The sequence below is a fragment of the Amaranthus tricolor genome, chromosome 17 (assembly GCF_026212465.1).
Source record: "Amaranthus tricolor cultivar Red isolate AtriRed21 chromosome 17, ASM2621246v1, whole genome shotgun sequence".
Classification (NCBI taxonomy): Eukaryota; Viridiplantae; Streptophyta; class Magnoliopsida; order Caryophyllales; family Amaranthaceae; genus Amaranthus; species Amaranthus tricolor.
The window spans coordinates 12,638,019-12,653,572 of NC_080063.1; the positions used below are offsets into that span (position 1 = coordinate 12,638,019).

At 36.2% G+C, this 15,554-nt stretch overlaps 1 protein-coding gene across 6 annotated transcripts; it reads left to right on the forward strand.

Annotated features, from left to right (window-relative positions):
• Positions 1–107: 107 nt before the first annotated feature.
• Positions 108–14,050, forward strand: LOC130804877 (uncharacterized). 6 transcript variants are annotated; one of them, XR_009040068.1, is made up of 5 exons: positions 123–227; positions 499–626; positions 3,706–5,437; positions 12,724–12,760; positions 12,991–14,050. XR_009040068.1 is itself a non-coding variant. In XM_057669511.1 (4 exons), the coding sequence occupies exon 4, from the start codon at positions 6,214–6,216 to the stop codon at positions 7,363–7,365; it is 1,152 nt and encodes a 383-aa protein (XP_057525494.1). In that variant the 5' UTR covers positions 123–227; positions 499–626; positions 3,706–4,652; positions 5,091–6,213. The 6 variants fall into 6 exon arrangements, 5 of the variants coding, with proteins under 5 accessions (XP_057525492.1, XP_057525494.1, XP_057525493.1 ...); XM_057669511.1 differs by lacking the exons at positions 12,724–12,760; positions 12,991–14,050 and having other exon boundaries at positions 3,706–4,652; positions 5,091–7,365; XM_057669510.1 differs by lacking the exons at positions 12,724–12,760; positions 12,991–14,050 and having other exon boundaries at positions 3,706–4,652; positions 5,143–7,365.
• Positions 14,051–15,554: the final 1,504 nt, after the last annotated feature.

Sequence of the window (15,554 nt, forward strand, 5' to 3'; positions counted from 1 at the left end):
TTTTTAATCAGTATTAATAAATTTAGTTTAATAATAATAATAATGATTGATTTTGTAATTAAAAAATAATTTAAGGGTATTATAATAATTTCATTAAAAAAAGATTGAAAATAGATTGGGTAATTTAATTGGAATCAGCTCGATCGGGTTTATTGCGGACTGAAACAAATTGCAGAACTGTCTCTGGAAGCTTCTCCGTGTTCGCTAATGGTTCACTCAATATCCAGGTTTTTGTTAATGCATTTGAGTTCAATTTTGAATTTGAGTGATTTGATTTATCATTATGTGAAATCGAATTTTTTTATCAACTTTATGTGAATTCTTTGCTGTTTTTTTTTTTGGGTGTGGTAATCGTACTTTATAATTTATGCTGTTTTTCCTTTTGAATTCTGTATTAATTGGTAATGGATGCATTAACGCCTAACGGGTACTAAATAGCATGATTTCTAATTCAATTTGAGATAAAGGTCTTGTTTAATTGTGAATTATTGTTTGTAGGGTTATCTGAACTCTGAAGAGTAAAACGAGGGTTCATCTTACTGATGAAACTGCATACATTTGTGATAGTACTTGTTGGATAATCTTGCCTTAGTATGGTGGTGTCGTTTGTAGCTGATGCAAACTAGGTAGGGATTTGTGAAACACTTTTATAAGAAATATATTTTTGTTATTACATTGTGGCTAAGTGGTACTTTATAGTTTCTTTACTTGGGGGGCTGGTTTCTACTTGCTAGCCAAAATGTAAAGCGAACACCTTCTATAATAATGATGACCATTAATTGCCCTTTTGAGATCCTAAATTTGGGATATGACCAATTAGACAAACAAAATTTATAGGAATGGAGAACTAAATGAAGTAAAGACTGCAATGAGGAAGTGTTTGGTGTGAAAAATATAAATGAAATCAAAAAGGAAAATGCTTAAAGAAGGGCAATGGTATTATTAAGTGAAATGAAAGCTTTATGAGGTTCAGCAATGGAAAAACAAGATGAGAATAACCGACATAAACAGTAGGAGAATGGACATAATGTTGTATGGGGTATCTTGGATTCCTCCCCTTTAACAATAGTTTATTTATAATGATTTAACAATACAATATAAATAACCCTCCCTATTTTAGAAAAAGGTCGCAAGAACACAAATACTAATTACAAAGTAAGAAAACTCTTTAGGTAAACATTCGAGCTCTCACTTGAAATTAGCCCTCTTAATAATATTGTATTGTTTGTGGTGATTGTATCTATGAATGATCTAGATCCCATCTTAATTCACCACTCAATGCACAACTAACATCAACATTACATTAAACAAAGAACATAATGTCCTGTCAATGCACAAAATCATAGCTCAAATGACCAGAAACAACATCCTATGAAGAGTGCTCGAACGAGCATCCAGGTGCTCGAACGAGTACACAGTTCAGAAGGCTCACTGTTGCTATCCACTATGCTGCTTGAACGAGCTCCTCCGCTCGTTCCTGGTGCACCACTTTCTGACTTCTTTTCTGTTGAAATATAGTGACTCGAACAAGTCGTTATATGGAAGAAGGTGAATACGGGTCGAAGAAGTCCGCGGGGCGTGGAGTTGCTTCTGATCTCACTCTGCGGCTCGCGTAGTTTTACACGGGTCGCGCAATTGAAGTTTCTTTTCACGGGAAACGTCTTTTGGGACGGTTACCTTTATTTGTGGTCGGTTATTTGTGGTTACTTAGAGCCCAAACCGTCTTTCAAGTTGGTTTAATTATAAATACCTCTCGTTAGCACAAGAGGATGCAATGCAAAACACAAAGTGAGGAAAACTAAGAGAGAAAAAGCTTGGAGATCCATTGTTGTGGTTTCTCGTGTTCATCTTGTAATCTCCCGGTTTATAGTGAAAAGTTTATTCTCGGTGCCGGTGGATGTAGCTATCACGTTGATAGTGAACCACGTTAATTTCTCGGTGTGATTTTCTTTATTGTTTGTTTGAATCTTTATTGTTTCATTATTGTTTCCGATCTTTCCTTCCGCTGTCGTACAACAATTGGCATCAAGAGCTTAGGTTTAATTGTAGGAAGAGTTTTTGAAGGAAACAATGGTAGGAGATTCTACAACAAGGATTGAGAAATTTAATGGAAAGAATAGCTTTGGGCTATGACAGATTAAGATGAAGGCGTTATTAAAGTAGTTGCAGATTTGGCGTCCGTTGATCGCAAAGAGAGCGACATCTACGTCGGGATCTGGAGATGGATGGACTGATGAACAGTTAGTAGTGATGGAAGAGAAGGCTCATTCTACCATCTTACTAAGTCTTGATGATCATATCATAACGGAGGTTGCTGATAAGGAGACGGCCGCAGAATTATGGTTAAAATTGGAGTCACTGTACATGACAAAATCTTTAACCAACAAATTGCTACTGAAACATCGGTTGTTTAGCCTCAGGATGCAGTCAGGTACGCCATTAAGGGATCATCTAGAAAATCTTAATTCTATTTTACCAGATTTGCGTAATTTAGAAGTTAAGATAGATGATGAGGATGCAGCGTTAATATTGCTTGTTTCTCTACCGAATAGTTATGAGAACTTTGTGGAGTCTTTTGTGGTTGGCAAAGACTCGTTGACCCTAGAAGAAGTGAAGGCAGCACTTTATACTAGGGAGTTGCGTTAAAAGGCGACAGGTAGAACTGTCAATTATGAACCCGACCCGCTAAACCCGACCTGCAAAAAGCGGGTTTTGAACAAATTTTTTAAAAAAGTGACCCGTTTAACCCGCCTTTTGAAACCCGCAAAAAGTGGGTCAAAAACGGGTCGGGTCGGGTTGGACCCGTCGGGTTTCAACCCTTAAAAGTTAAAACTTAAAAGAGAAAAAGCAAGCGTGATAAATTCTTAAAAACCCTTAATCTAACAACCGCTTCTTCAGTTCTTCTTCATCCTCAGCCGCTTCTTCAGTTCCAGTCTCCAGTCTCCAGCCGCTTCTTCTTCATCCTCAGCCTCAGGCGACCTCAGCCCTAAATCTATGGGACGTCGAGCTTCAAGTAGTAGCCACCGCCGCCCTCCGTTCCCACGAAAAGGGTGTTCGCCATCACCTCTTGGACAATTCTTTTCTTCATCATCTCCCACTCCTCAAGAAGGTAATTTGAAGTACCAATTTCATTTGTTTACTTGTTGACTGTTGCCTTGTTGTGTTGGTCTCGAATTTTCTGCAAAGCAATGGGTTTCTGATTGGGAATTGCCGAATTGGGTATTAGTTTTCTGCAAAGCAATGGGTGAAGTGAAGGTGAAGGTGACGACTGACGAGAAAGAAATGGGAATTGGGAAAATGGGTTGCTGTTCTGATTTTGGGTATTACAGTTACTGTATTAGTTTTAGTTTTTTTTTTTATTATTTTTTTATATATCATCATTATTTTTATTGTTATAATAATTATTATTATTATCTACTTTACTCACTTGATTCATGCTAATTTTCTTAATTAATTTAAAGCCCAAAATGAAATCCATTGCTTTAACTGATATTCTTGAATCTGGCTGTACTTTTTATTCTTTTGATATGGCTGATTTACTAGTGTTCATAGTTGCAATTTTCAAAATGCGATTGTGTAAGTGTTATGCTGATGGTGGTGTGAAGTTCTTTGATTTGCTTTATATCATCGAGATCATGAGATCCCTTGAACCAACCTGATATGATGTATCCTATTAAGGCTCAATTGCTTCCTTTTGTTTTGTAGGAGTTGAGCCAAATGATGATAGTAACAATCCTGGAACAGATGGAAGTTATGGAACAGATGTTGAGACTCCTAACATTGGGCAAGAAGCTACTCCCACATTCGGAACTCGCAAGAGAAAATGGACATCAGATTGTTGGGACCATTACAATACTTTCGATGGTGATGAATTCGCTGATAAGAGGCCAAGAGCTTACTGTAAGTATTGTAATAAAGGACCGATCTTTGCCGACTCAATGTATGGTACTACTAATTTTAGACGTCACACTGAATCTTGTCAAGCTCGTGATAATTGTGATACGCGTCAAATGCTCTTAGATAAAAAAGCTAAGACTGTTTTGAAATACAATCCTATTGAGTACAAACAAAAGGTTGCTTTGGCTATCATTAGGCATGGATATAGTTACACTTTTGCTGAGCATGAAGGGAATAGGGATATCCATACATATTTAAATGAAAATTGTAAACCAATATGTCGAAATACAGCTAAGAATTGGACTATTAAAATTCATCAAAAGGAGAGAATACAATTAAAAAAGGCATTACATGTTATCCCTGGAAAGATTTGCTTGACATCGGATATGTGGTCCTCAGTTGTTGGTCAAGGATACCTTTCTCTAACTGCTCATTACATAGATGAGAATTGGAAGTTGCACAACAAGATACTTAATTTCTGTCATGTTCCTCCTCCTCATAATGCTCAAGTGTTACATGATACTATTCTTGATAATCTGAAAAAATGGGGAATACATAAGAAAATATTTTCCATTACTTCTTCAATTGGTTAGACATTGGACTTCTTCAGAAGCTAGGAAAATGAAATTTGCTGAATGTGTTTTTGGAGTTAGTGTGGATTGTTCTAGAAGTCTTTTATTGGATTGTCCAACGAGGTGGAATTCTACATTCATGATGATTCAAAGGGCTTTGGTATACAAAGTTGTTTTCTCTAGGTTAGGAAGATCGGATACATCAACTTCTACTTTAATTGAGGAAGAATGGTCTAGACTTGCGAAAATTTGTGATCTACTTCACACCACCATCAACATAACACTTACACAATCGCATTTCGAAAATTGCAACCATGAACACTAGTAAATCAGCCATATCAAAAGAATAAAAAGTACCGCCAGATTATTAAAGCAATGGATTTCATTTTGGGCTTTAAATTAATTAAGAAAATTAGCATGAATCAAGTGAGTAAAGTAGATAATAATAATAATTATTATAACAATAAAAATAATGATGATATATAAAAAAATAATAAAAAAAAACTAAAACTAATACAGTAACTGTAATACCCAAAATCAGAACAACAACCCATTTTCCCAATTCCCATTTCTTTCTCGTCAGTCGTCACCTTCACCTTCACTTCACCCATTGCTTTGCAGAAAACTAATACCCAATTCGGCAATTCTCAATCAGAAACCCATTGCTTTGCAGAAAATTCGAGACCAACACAACAAGGCAACAAGTCAACAAGTAAACAAATGAAATTGGTACTTCAAATTACCTTCTTGAGGAGTGGGAGATGATGAAGAAAAAAAGAATTGTCCAAGAGGTGATGGCGAACAACCTTTTCGTGGGAACGGAGGGCGGCGGTGGCTACTACTTGAAGCTCGACGTCTCATAGATTTAGGGCTGAGGTCGCCTGAGGCTGAGGACGAAGAAGAAGCGGCTGGAGACTGGAGACTGGAACTGAAGAAGCTTCTGAGGATGAAGAAGAACTGAAGAAGCGGTTGTTAGATTAAGGGTTTTTAAGAATTTATCACGCTTGCTTTTTCTCTTTTAAGTTTTAACTTTTAAGGGTTGAAACCCGACGGGTCCAACCCGACCCGACCCGTTTTTGTCCCACTTTTTGCGGGTTTAAAAAAGCGGGTTAAACAGGTCACTTTTTTTAAAAATTTGTTCAAAACCCGCTTTTTGCGGGTCGGGATTTTTGGGTTTGGCGGGTCGGGTTCATAATTGACAGTTCTAATATTAATATATTATCATTGACGTAAATTATTTTTTCAAAAAAGTGAAAGACCCGTTGGGTCAACCCGAACCCGACAACATAGGGTCTTAAACAAGGTAGTCAAAACCCGAAATCGTAATTTTTTAAACCTGTTCAACCCGAACCCGAAAATATTTTTATACAACCCGACCCGTCCGACCTGTTTGACAGGTCTAGCGACAGGTGATAATGAGAATTATGGCAGTGGGTTAGTTGTTAGGTCGGGTAGAAATTCTAGAAAGAATAAGGGGTCTAATAATAGTAACGGTGCTAGGTCGGATACTTGTAATAGTAGAGATGAGTCTAGCAACACTAAGACCATAATATGTTATCACTGTCAGGAACCAGGACATTTTAGGTCTAAATGTCCAGAATTAAAGAATAAATCTCATGCCACAGTAGTCGAAAGTAAACAGAACAAGAGCTATGATTCGGAGGAAGATTTAGCATTGATTAGTTGTGTTGAGTCTAGTGATTTTGTTGATAGCTGGATTCTTGATTCTGGTAGTTCGTTCCATATGAGTCCTCGTCGGGATTGGTTTGATACTTATGAGTCTTTTTTTGGGGCTTCAGTTACGATTGCTAACGGAACTCCATGTGAAGTAGTAGGTATTGGTTCCATGAGACTTCGGACTAGTGATGGGAGAAGGGTTACTTTGACTAAGGTGAGGCATGTTCCTGCATTGGAGAAGAACTTGATATCGCTTGGGACCTTAGATGATTTGGGCCTCAAGGGTGAGTTTAGCAATGGGGAAGTAAGTTTCTTTAAGGGTTCGGATTTAATACTTAAGGGTGTCAAGGTGAAATCCCTGTATGTCTTTCAGGGTGTTACGCTGCTTAGTTCTGCAGTTAGTGCTTTTAATTGTCACGAGGAGATGACAATTTATGATAGGCATGGTCATATGGGTGAAAGTAGAGGGCTAGAATTGTCCATTGAGAATTGTCTTACAAGTGTCAAGGATGCCTACCTTGAGGAAGACAAGCATTGTGTGTTTGGGTTTAAACACGGGTGTGAGCTTAGCATTAAAGCTCATGATCACTTGTATGGTAAGATGGTTAGTTGGCTACATTTGGATAGTTCGTTTTGTGGATTTGTTATGTTCTGTGTTTTAGGTATTTTGTGGCATCATACCTTTGGGATAACACCACTGCAGAACGGTGTTACAGGAATAGCAAATTGGACCTTGTTAGGGAGAGTCTTATGCATGCTCTCTTGTACTTGGTTGTTGAGTAGATACTGGATTAGTTTGTTCGATCGGGGTTTTCACACGGGATTAGAGGTGCCCAGTATGTGTGTGGGGTGGCTCAGTAGGGTATCGTGCTATCTCATATTTGAAGTCTTGTTAGGGCTTTGGTGTGTTGTTGTGTATTTTGCAGCAGCTGGTTATGGTGATAGTGGTACCGAGTTTGAGGTGGAGTATGAGGTTAACTCCTCATCCATTTTTGTTCGACCCCAGATTGATGATGTTGATGCTACCCCAGGTATCTGTCTGACTGTGATTTCTGGTGCTATCTTTATCTCTGTGGATAGTTTAAAGGAGTCAGTACAGGGAACATTCCGCCAATTTAAAGGGTTTCAAGAAAAGCCTATATGTGTTCTCGAGAAGTCTAATAGGTTGGCTGAAGGGAGTGTTGTTTTGGTTGCTATAAGTGTGGTAGGTTATGCATAATCCTTGTGGGATTGGCAAGGTTAGTAGCCAATTTTGTGGAGTCACTTGGACCACCAACTTATGAGCACGTAGTAGAGTATAGTGAGCGAGCGCAGTGGCTTGCTATGACTTTACGTATGAGTAGAGTGTGGGAACTGTTGTATGGACTGGTAGTGTTACTTAGCTCAATTACATCACCTCATTTTGAGACTAAGTCGGTCTACATGTCTAGAGTAATGGTTCGGTGTTTGAAGTATGCTGTGATGTGTACTTGTTTTGCGCATGCCAGAAGTGTCATTTGTAGGTTTGTGACTCAACCTGGGTGGGGGCACTGGCAGGTAGAGATTTGTTCTCTCTACGGTTTGCTTGGATCAGCTGATGTGTTTCTTATGTACGGGAATGATATTAAGTGCTTTGTTACATCGGTTGAAGCTTGGGTTGTGTTCGCTGAGTTTGATTATGTCTTGATCTCGGTGATGGTTCTTTGTGATCAACCTTGGTTGGCTTTTGTGTACTACGATTGTGTGTTTAGTGATCAGGTACTTGATGTTCGGGAAAAGCACAGTGTGGTCAGATTTCATTCGGAATGCACGTACATGAAGATAGAGGTAAAGAAGGTAGGATGGTCTGACAGTCCTAGTAGATTCTTTACTATGCTGGATTCATTAGCAAAGGCCCTTAGGGGCGGTGTGAGGGAGCTCACAGGTGGAGGTGTGCACAACCTCAAGGTGGAGCTTGCCTCGTGTACTCGTGATGCAGATGGAGCATTATGAGTGAACTTGTGATGCTAGTTGAGCATTATGAGTTGTTATACTTGGAAACGAGTATGTGATGGGTCTTAGTTGAAGACTTATCGGGATGGGTCTTGGTTGGAGACTTGTCGGGATGTATGGTTTATGCTTGAGCTTTGCATCGGGTTTGGCTTGAGAATGGTTTTGCTTCACTATGGTTTGATGAGGTAGTGGTTGACTATGTGTTCTCGTTAAGGTGGAGATTGTTGAAATATAGTGACTCGAACAAGTCGTTATATGGAAGAAGGTGAATACGGGTCGAAGAAGACCTCCGCGGGACGTGTAGAACTCCGCGGGGCGCGGAGTTGCCTCTGATCTCACTCTGCGGCTCGCTTAGTTTTACACGGGTTGCGCAATTGAAGTTTCTTTTCACGGGAAACGTCTTTTGGGACGGTTACCTTTATTTGTGGTCGGTTATTTGTGGTTACTTAGAGCCCAAACCGTCTTTCAAGTTGGTTTAATTATAAATACCTCTCTTGTTAGCACAATAGGATGCAATGTAAAACACAAAGTGAGGAAAACTAAGAGAGAAAAAGCTTGGAGAGCCATTGTTGTGGTTTCTCGTGTTCATTTTGTAATCTCCCGGTTTATAGTGAAAAGTTTATTCTCGGTGCCGGTGGATGTAGCTATCACGTTGATAGTGAACCACGTTAATTTCTCAGTGTGATTTTCTTTATTGTTTGTTTGAATCTTTATTGTTTCATTATTGTTTTCGATCTTTGCTTCCGCTGTCGCACAACAGTTTCTTTGTTTCCTTGTTCGAGCAAACCCCTTCCCATGCCTTGCCTCAAGGCATGGTTCCTTACCTTTTAGTGAAGCCCCAAACGCCCCACATCGATCACCTTGTTGATCGTTCCGAACACCAAAGCACTACCATTCGACACATTCTAAAAGTCCTTCTTCAAAGTACAAGCTAAGGCTTGTTTGATTAAGCGATCAAATTCGTTGTGATTGTTAAGAGTTTTGGCACTTGCACTAACATTAAGCATTATTATTAGACAGGGTCGACCCTTAGATTTCAGGGGCCCGAGGCAACGAATAAATTATGGTCCCTAATTATAAAATATAGATTTATAATTACAAAATTTATATATAATAAAAAAAATGTTACACAGTACACCAATAATAGAGCTCGATTTTATCCGCTTTTTGTTTGATAGTCATGCATTTATAACTCAATGATTAGTAAATGAAGTGACAATTATCATCATAATAGCACTTTAGCTTGGTGGTTAAATGGCCAATTTAGTCATGCAAGGTCTCAATTTGATGCATATGAAGGTTAAATTTATATACTTTTTTCGTGAGCCCTGGGCACAATCCCTTCTTGCCTTTGCCTAGGGTCGACCCTATTATTAGAGTTCAAAACAGACTCGATTGTTCCATATTTATCCGATCTTGTAACTGAATTCAACTTTAAAATGGATTTATATTTATGTTAATATCATGTGGACTCAAAACCCAATTTTCATTCGACCTGATGCAAATGTACATGTCTTATTATTATTTTTCTTGGATGGGGGTTCTTATTATTGTTATTGTTGTTGTTGTTATAGATCTATATTTACAGTTATTTGGAGGTTTCATAATCAATTTGGTTGCAATTGTTTAGGCAAGTCACTATTAAGGAATGTGCATTGTTGGGATCTTATAGATTTAATAGAGTTTGGTGAATTATTGGTTCTTGTGGCCAATTAGACTGATATGATTAAGGATATGTCTTTGTTGCGAGTACGAAATGATTTTGTTTAGTATTCTAAAGAATGGTATTTGTTGAAGTAATTGTGACTTGAGTGTACAAATAAATTCTATGCATTGATGTGTGCATAGAGATGTGGAATCCTATAGGTGAGTTAAGTGTGACTTAAAGTGTGGTGTTGAATTTGATCTTAATAGAGTGCATTAAGATGTGAATTATGATGGGTATCAAAGTGGTATTAAAGTGGTGTTTAAGAATGAGAATTGATGCATGAAGTTATGAAGGCATTGAAGTATGTCTTAAACATATGGCTTATGGTGATTATCATGCTATTAACTCAAGGCCTTAATTGTGTATATTCATTAATGCAATTACCCCTATAAATAGGGAGCTCATATGCTCATTTGTAATCATCAAACACATCAAACACAAACCCCTAGCGGCCTAGCCTAAACACATAGCCTTAATCTCTCTTACTCTCAATTGTAATTCTTCATTGTAAGAGCTATTGAAACTCCATTGTTATAATATAAACATAGATACTACACTTCGGAGGACGTAGCCTACATTGGGTGAACCTCTTTAAATAATTGTGTCGGTTGTTTGTATTATATTTCCTACATAATTGTCATTTTTATTGAAACTATTATTGGTCATCAAGGTATTTCATACCTTTTGATCTTGGTGATATTAGAGTTTGAGTATTGAACTTAGCTCTCATTTCAGTATTATTTGTTTATGACTATGAGAAAGCAAATTGCTCACATAATTTGTTCACTAAATGTTTGCAAATTATGTTACCATGGCATAGACAATAGAGGTGCCGAAGTCCATGAATAGAGGTGAGAAAAGTCATTAAAATTGGTTGTGGTTTGGGTGAATTCAGTTTGTGTCATATTTGGGTGATGAAATTTATTTGGTGTGTTAGGCCTTTAGCCTTAATTGTGTCTACTGTCATCTACGCTATGTTTGCATAGAAAATTAGGAGGGAAGGGAAAGGAAGGGAAGGGGAGGGGTAAGGAGGGAGAATGCACCTCATTACTTTAGAAGGAAAGGGAAGGGAAAAAGAAGGAAAATGAGTGTTCTCCCTCTAAATCTTTCCACTTTAGGAGTGTATTCTTAATGAACTTTGTATATGTTTTCCCTCCAAATCCCTCTCTAGTCCCCTCCCTTTTTGTTATCCAAACAAGGGATCCTCCTTCCTTCCAAATTCCTCGCCTTCCTTTCCCCGCATTTCTTCTGTGTTAGTCTTTCATAGTGTAAAAATCAATTTTAGTCATTTCTATTTTGGAGGTCAGTTTAAATACTCAAAATCAGTTCACCCTGTTTCTAATGCGGTTAAGGATTAATTCAGGTCAGTAGTGCTTTGCGTAATTGTGGCATCCTTGGGAAAATATATTTGGTTTATGGATTTGTTATATGTAAAGTGGGACTCATTTTAATGTTACTAATATGAACTTGTAAAAGATATTTGTTCATTTATTCATTGAACTTTATGGTTATGCTTTGAGAGAAGTGGAGGAAATAGAGTTGTGTAGAAGTCATGTTTTTATATACTCTTATGTTTGTACGGATGGAGTTAAATCCACTTATACAACTCTCAAGTTAGTTTAGCTTGATTGGACTGATATGCAACCGAATGCATCCTCTTTGATTACATGGTTAATGACTGTACTAGTCCCGTCCCTCATATGGTTGGGTGATGCATTGTGACAAATGGTGCTAGGGAGGATCGACCGGTTATTAAATACTCATTCTTCCACCAATATATCACCATTCTAGGCTCTATATGGAAGAACTCCTCCTTCACTCATCCACAGTGAGCAAGGACACACGACCATCCGTGATTTAGAAAAGATGTTAAAAGAGAGGGATGCCATTTTGAATCGTATGAATCTAATGAGGGCTCAACAACGCATGAAGTCCTATGCGGATAGAAATAGAAGGGAAGTGACTTATGAAGTTGGGGATTGGGTCTATCTACGGCTTCAATCTCAACAAGTGGATGAGGTCTTAATCAAGTGGCAGGGCTTACGGAATGAGGCAACGCGGGAGGACTACCAAAACATTTATACTCAATTTCCATCTTTCCACCTTGAGGACAAGGTGGTGCTTTGGGAGGGAGGTAATGTGACAAATTGTGCTAGGGAGGATCGACTGCTAATCAAATACACTTATAGTCATCGAGGAAGAAAAGATATGGGTAATCACAGCTGGAATAAAAGGCAGGATAGTTAGTTAGATAGTGGTTATTTTTGTACTGTTGGTGGGCGGTTTTTTTGGGGGTTGGGTCAGTTAGTCATTAGTTTTCTTGTTTTGTTGTATTTTTTTGATCCCCTAGTCCTATATATATGAGCTGGGTGGATGATTTTTTTTCCTTAGCTTGGAATTATTTTGGGAACTCGGCAAAAGCTTGGGCTTGTAATCAATTCTTTGAAACAGAAAATAATTAGAGGAATTTCAAATTAATTGGTGTTTTCTTTTGTTGTGTCTGAATTTGGGTGAAGGAAATCAGGTTCTTGACATGCATCTTGAACTAGCTATATACTTCTAAAATGAAACTTTATTGCATTTGGATAGGGACAAGCATCTAGTAATTATGTATCTTGTTCTCCGAGGTAACTTAATCAGTGCTTAACTTTGTGTGCACGTAAGACGAACAACATGATACTATGCTACCATTTTCACAGTCCAAGTTCTGGGGTCTCATTCTGTTTTTAGTCATTTATATTGTGAAGCACTATTCTTCAATTAGTTTCTAGCTTATTAACTCCATTTGGCCATGTGCAAGAAAAATTGCGTAGCATCAACTGGACTGTACGCCTGTCATTTTCAGTTTCGATGAACACATCTTCTGTTCTACACTCAGGTCAAATTGTTTAATTGCAGATTTGCAGCCCTTGAAAACTTGAGACTTCTGTAACAGGTAAGTTTGATCTGGCTTCCCTGCACTGTACTAGACTACTAGTTAGCTCATCTAAACTGAACTGTAAGTTTTCCTAACATGAATTTGCCGTGTTACTTTTCTAATTCTTTTTCGAGTTAGATGTGTTCAATCAACTTTCTATTTCTTAGAATCCTTATATTCGGTAAACTTCAATTTATGAATATCTCCTCATAGGAGTTATTGATACTGACTTGTTGGTCATTCTTAAGCTCCAGGATGAGGTCTTACTCATGAAAGGTCTTGGCCGAAGGATTTGTAGTCCCTAGAAAGCGTAGTGGAAACTACAATGAAAGTCCTGCAAAATACATGGCTCCCCTTCTTCCACCCCCTGATGATACAGAAGTTGTGAGGGAGCGGCTTCAGACTCCATAGATACGACGAATCAACATTTTTTATATTCCATGTTCCCTGACACTCTCTTTCCATTCCTGCACCCCAAGTGAATTGCACCCCCTGATGATGTGGATTGAATATTGGGAGGTCTTTGAACAGGTCTTTTCGTGTTGCGGAGATTTTTCAAGAATTTATATTAAATTTTTTTTTGTAGACTAGACTTGTTCAGTGTATTGTGAGCTTTCTTGAGGAAATCCGTAATGCTGGCCAAAGTTGCTGTAGTCGCTGACTCAATCAGTCTGCTGCAGCTTGAATTTTCAAACAGCTTTCGGTATTTGTGACAATTTTCTCAGTGTATAATTTAATAATAACCTGGAAACCGAGTTGTGCAAGTGTTAAATCTGGTGAACATGTATCGTGGCTTTTCAAAAATGACGAAAACTTGTCTATCTATGAGCCCACTTTTGCAGTATGATCGTCTTGTTTACACTCTATTCGATTGTTCACCATGTCGTGCTCGCCTGCCAGAAGCAATCCAGGTTTTCAATATATGGTTTAGTATATATTAAGCCCTCTCCTTTGGTTTTCTCAATGATTTTTTATTGCTCTTGTTCTTTTCGTGGCCAAACTCTTAAACAATGGAATTTGGTAGTTACAGCATGCCCTAAGAGCAATTTTGGCAATTTAATTTGATCTACTTGGGCCGAGTTCACAGGCTGATATTTTGAAGTTTGTTACTGTCTAGTTTTGGTTCGAAAACTTTTCAGAAGTTCGTCCCATTATGAGATAGTTTTAAATTTGGCTATATAGTTTATATAAATTTACTTTTCACTTTTTGAATTAGACTCCTTATCTCTTGTAATACAATGAGACGGTCTCATATAAGATTTGCTCAAACAACTTAATATATATTTCCTCTCTCCTCTTTGTTCTTTTTATTCTCTTTTTTTGTAGATTATAATGTAAATTTAAAAGTCAAGTGATTTTGATTAAGATTTCTAAAATTACAAAATGTTAATATTTTATTAAATGTATATTAAGACGAATTAAATAAGATTGTATATAGATACAATTATTTATATAGATTGATGAGCATTTGTGGTTCAAGTTTGGCTATAAAATTTATATATTCTATTTGAAAATAACAAATAACAACGATGGGAGGTTTAGATATAAGTCTATAATTAATTCAATCACTCACATATCACTTATGTAGATCCTTAGTATAATAAGTATAGTCAAAAAAAGGTGGTGTAAAATGTAAAATTCTTAAGATTATATATAAAATTATTTCGAGTTTTAGTTTAGCTTGTTTAATATTTAAATTCTGCTTTAGTTTTTTTTATCATGGAACAAATTTGAGCATGCCTTTTAATTTTATATTATCAATTTTTAATTATAAAAAAATTCATTTGAATTTAATTTTCTATCATAGCTTACCTTGTTATGAACTTTGCTCACATATTTGCTTAGTATTTTTTCTTGTTCTATGTATCTTCAAATCAAACCTAAGCATTTTAGATCATTAAAAAAGAAATCATAACAAATCTAAGAGTATATATATATATATATATATATATATATATATATATATATATATATATATATATACATATATATATATATATACATATATATATATATACATATATATATATATATACATATATATATATATATACATATATATATATATATACATATATATATATATATATATATATATATACATATATATACATATACATATATATACATATACATATACATATATATACATATACATATACATATATATACATATACATATATATACATATATATATATATATATATATATATATATATATATATATATATATATATATATATATATATATATATATATATATATTTGTGGAAAGAAATATATAGTCATAGTATAGATGACAATATTTACAAACTAATAAAAATTTTAGGTTAACTATGACACGTACGACAAATAAAATTATTGGACAATTTTAGATTTCGATACAAATAGAAGGTTCTTTGATCAAAACAACAATCTAATGATGAAGATTATGATTTTGTAGAGAATTAGTGTTTTGTAATTTAGGTAGTTAAAATAATTTATTATAATAAATCAGTTTCTTTGCAACAAGCTAATCCACCAAACTGTGTTTAATATCAATATTTATATCAATTGATAAATTAGCTATCTCAATCAAATAGCATTTCAAGTCATTGAGTATGACAATTTCAATGCTATACAAAGTCTACCAATCAAGGCTGTTAGATTGATTGATGTTAGTAGCATCTCAAGTTCATGTCATTGAGTGAGTATGACATTGTGGCCTTTGGGGACTACACAAGAGAAAAAGTGAAGACTAGAATACTTAAAAGTGTTTCTCATCTTGTATGAATTTTTTTCTTTTTGATAAATTCTTCACTTCCTTATATT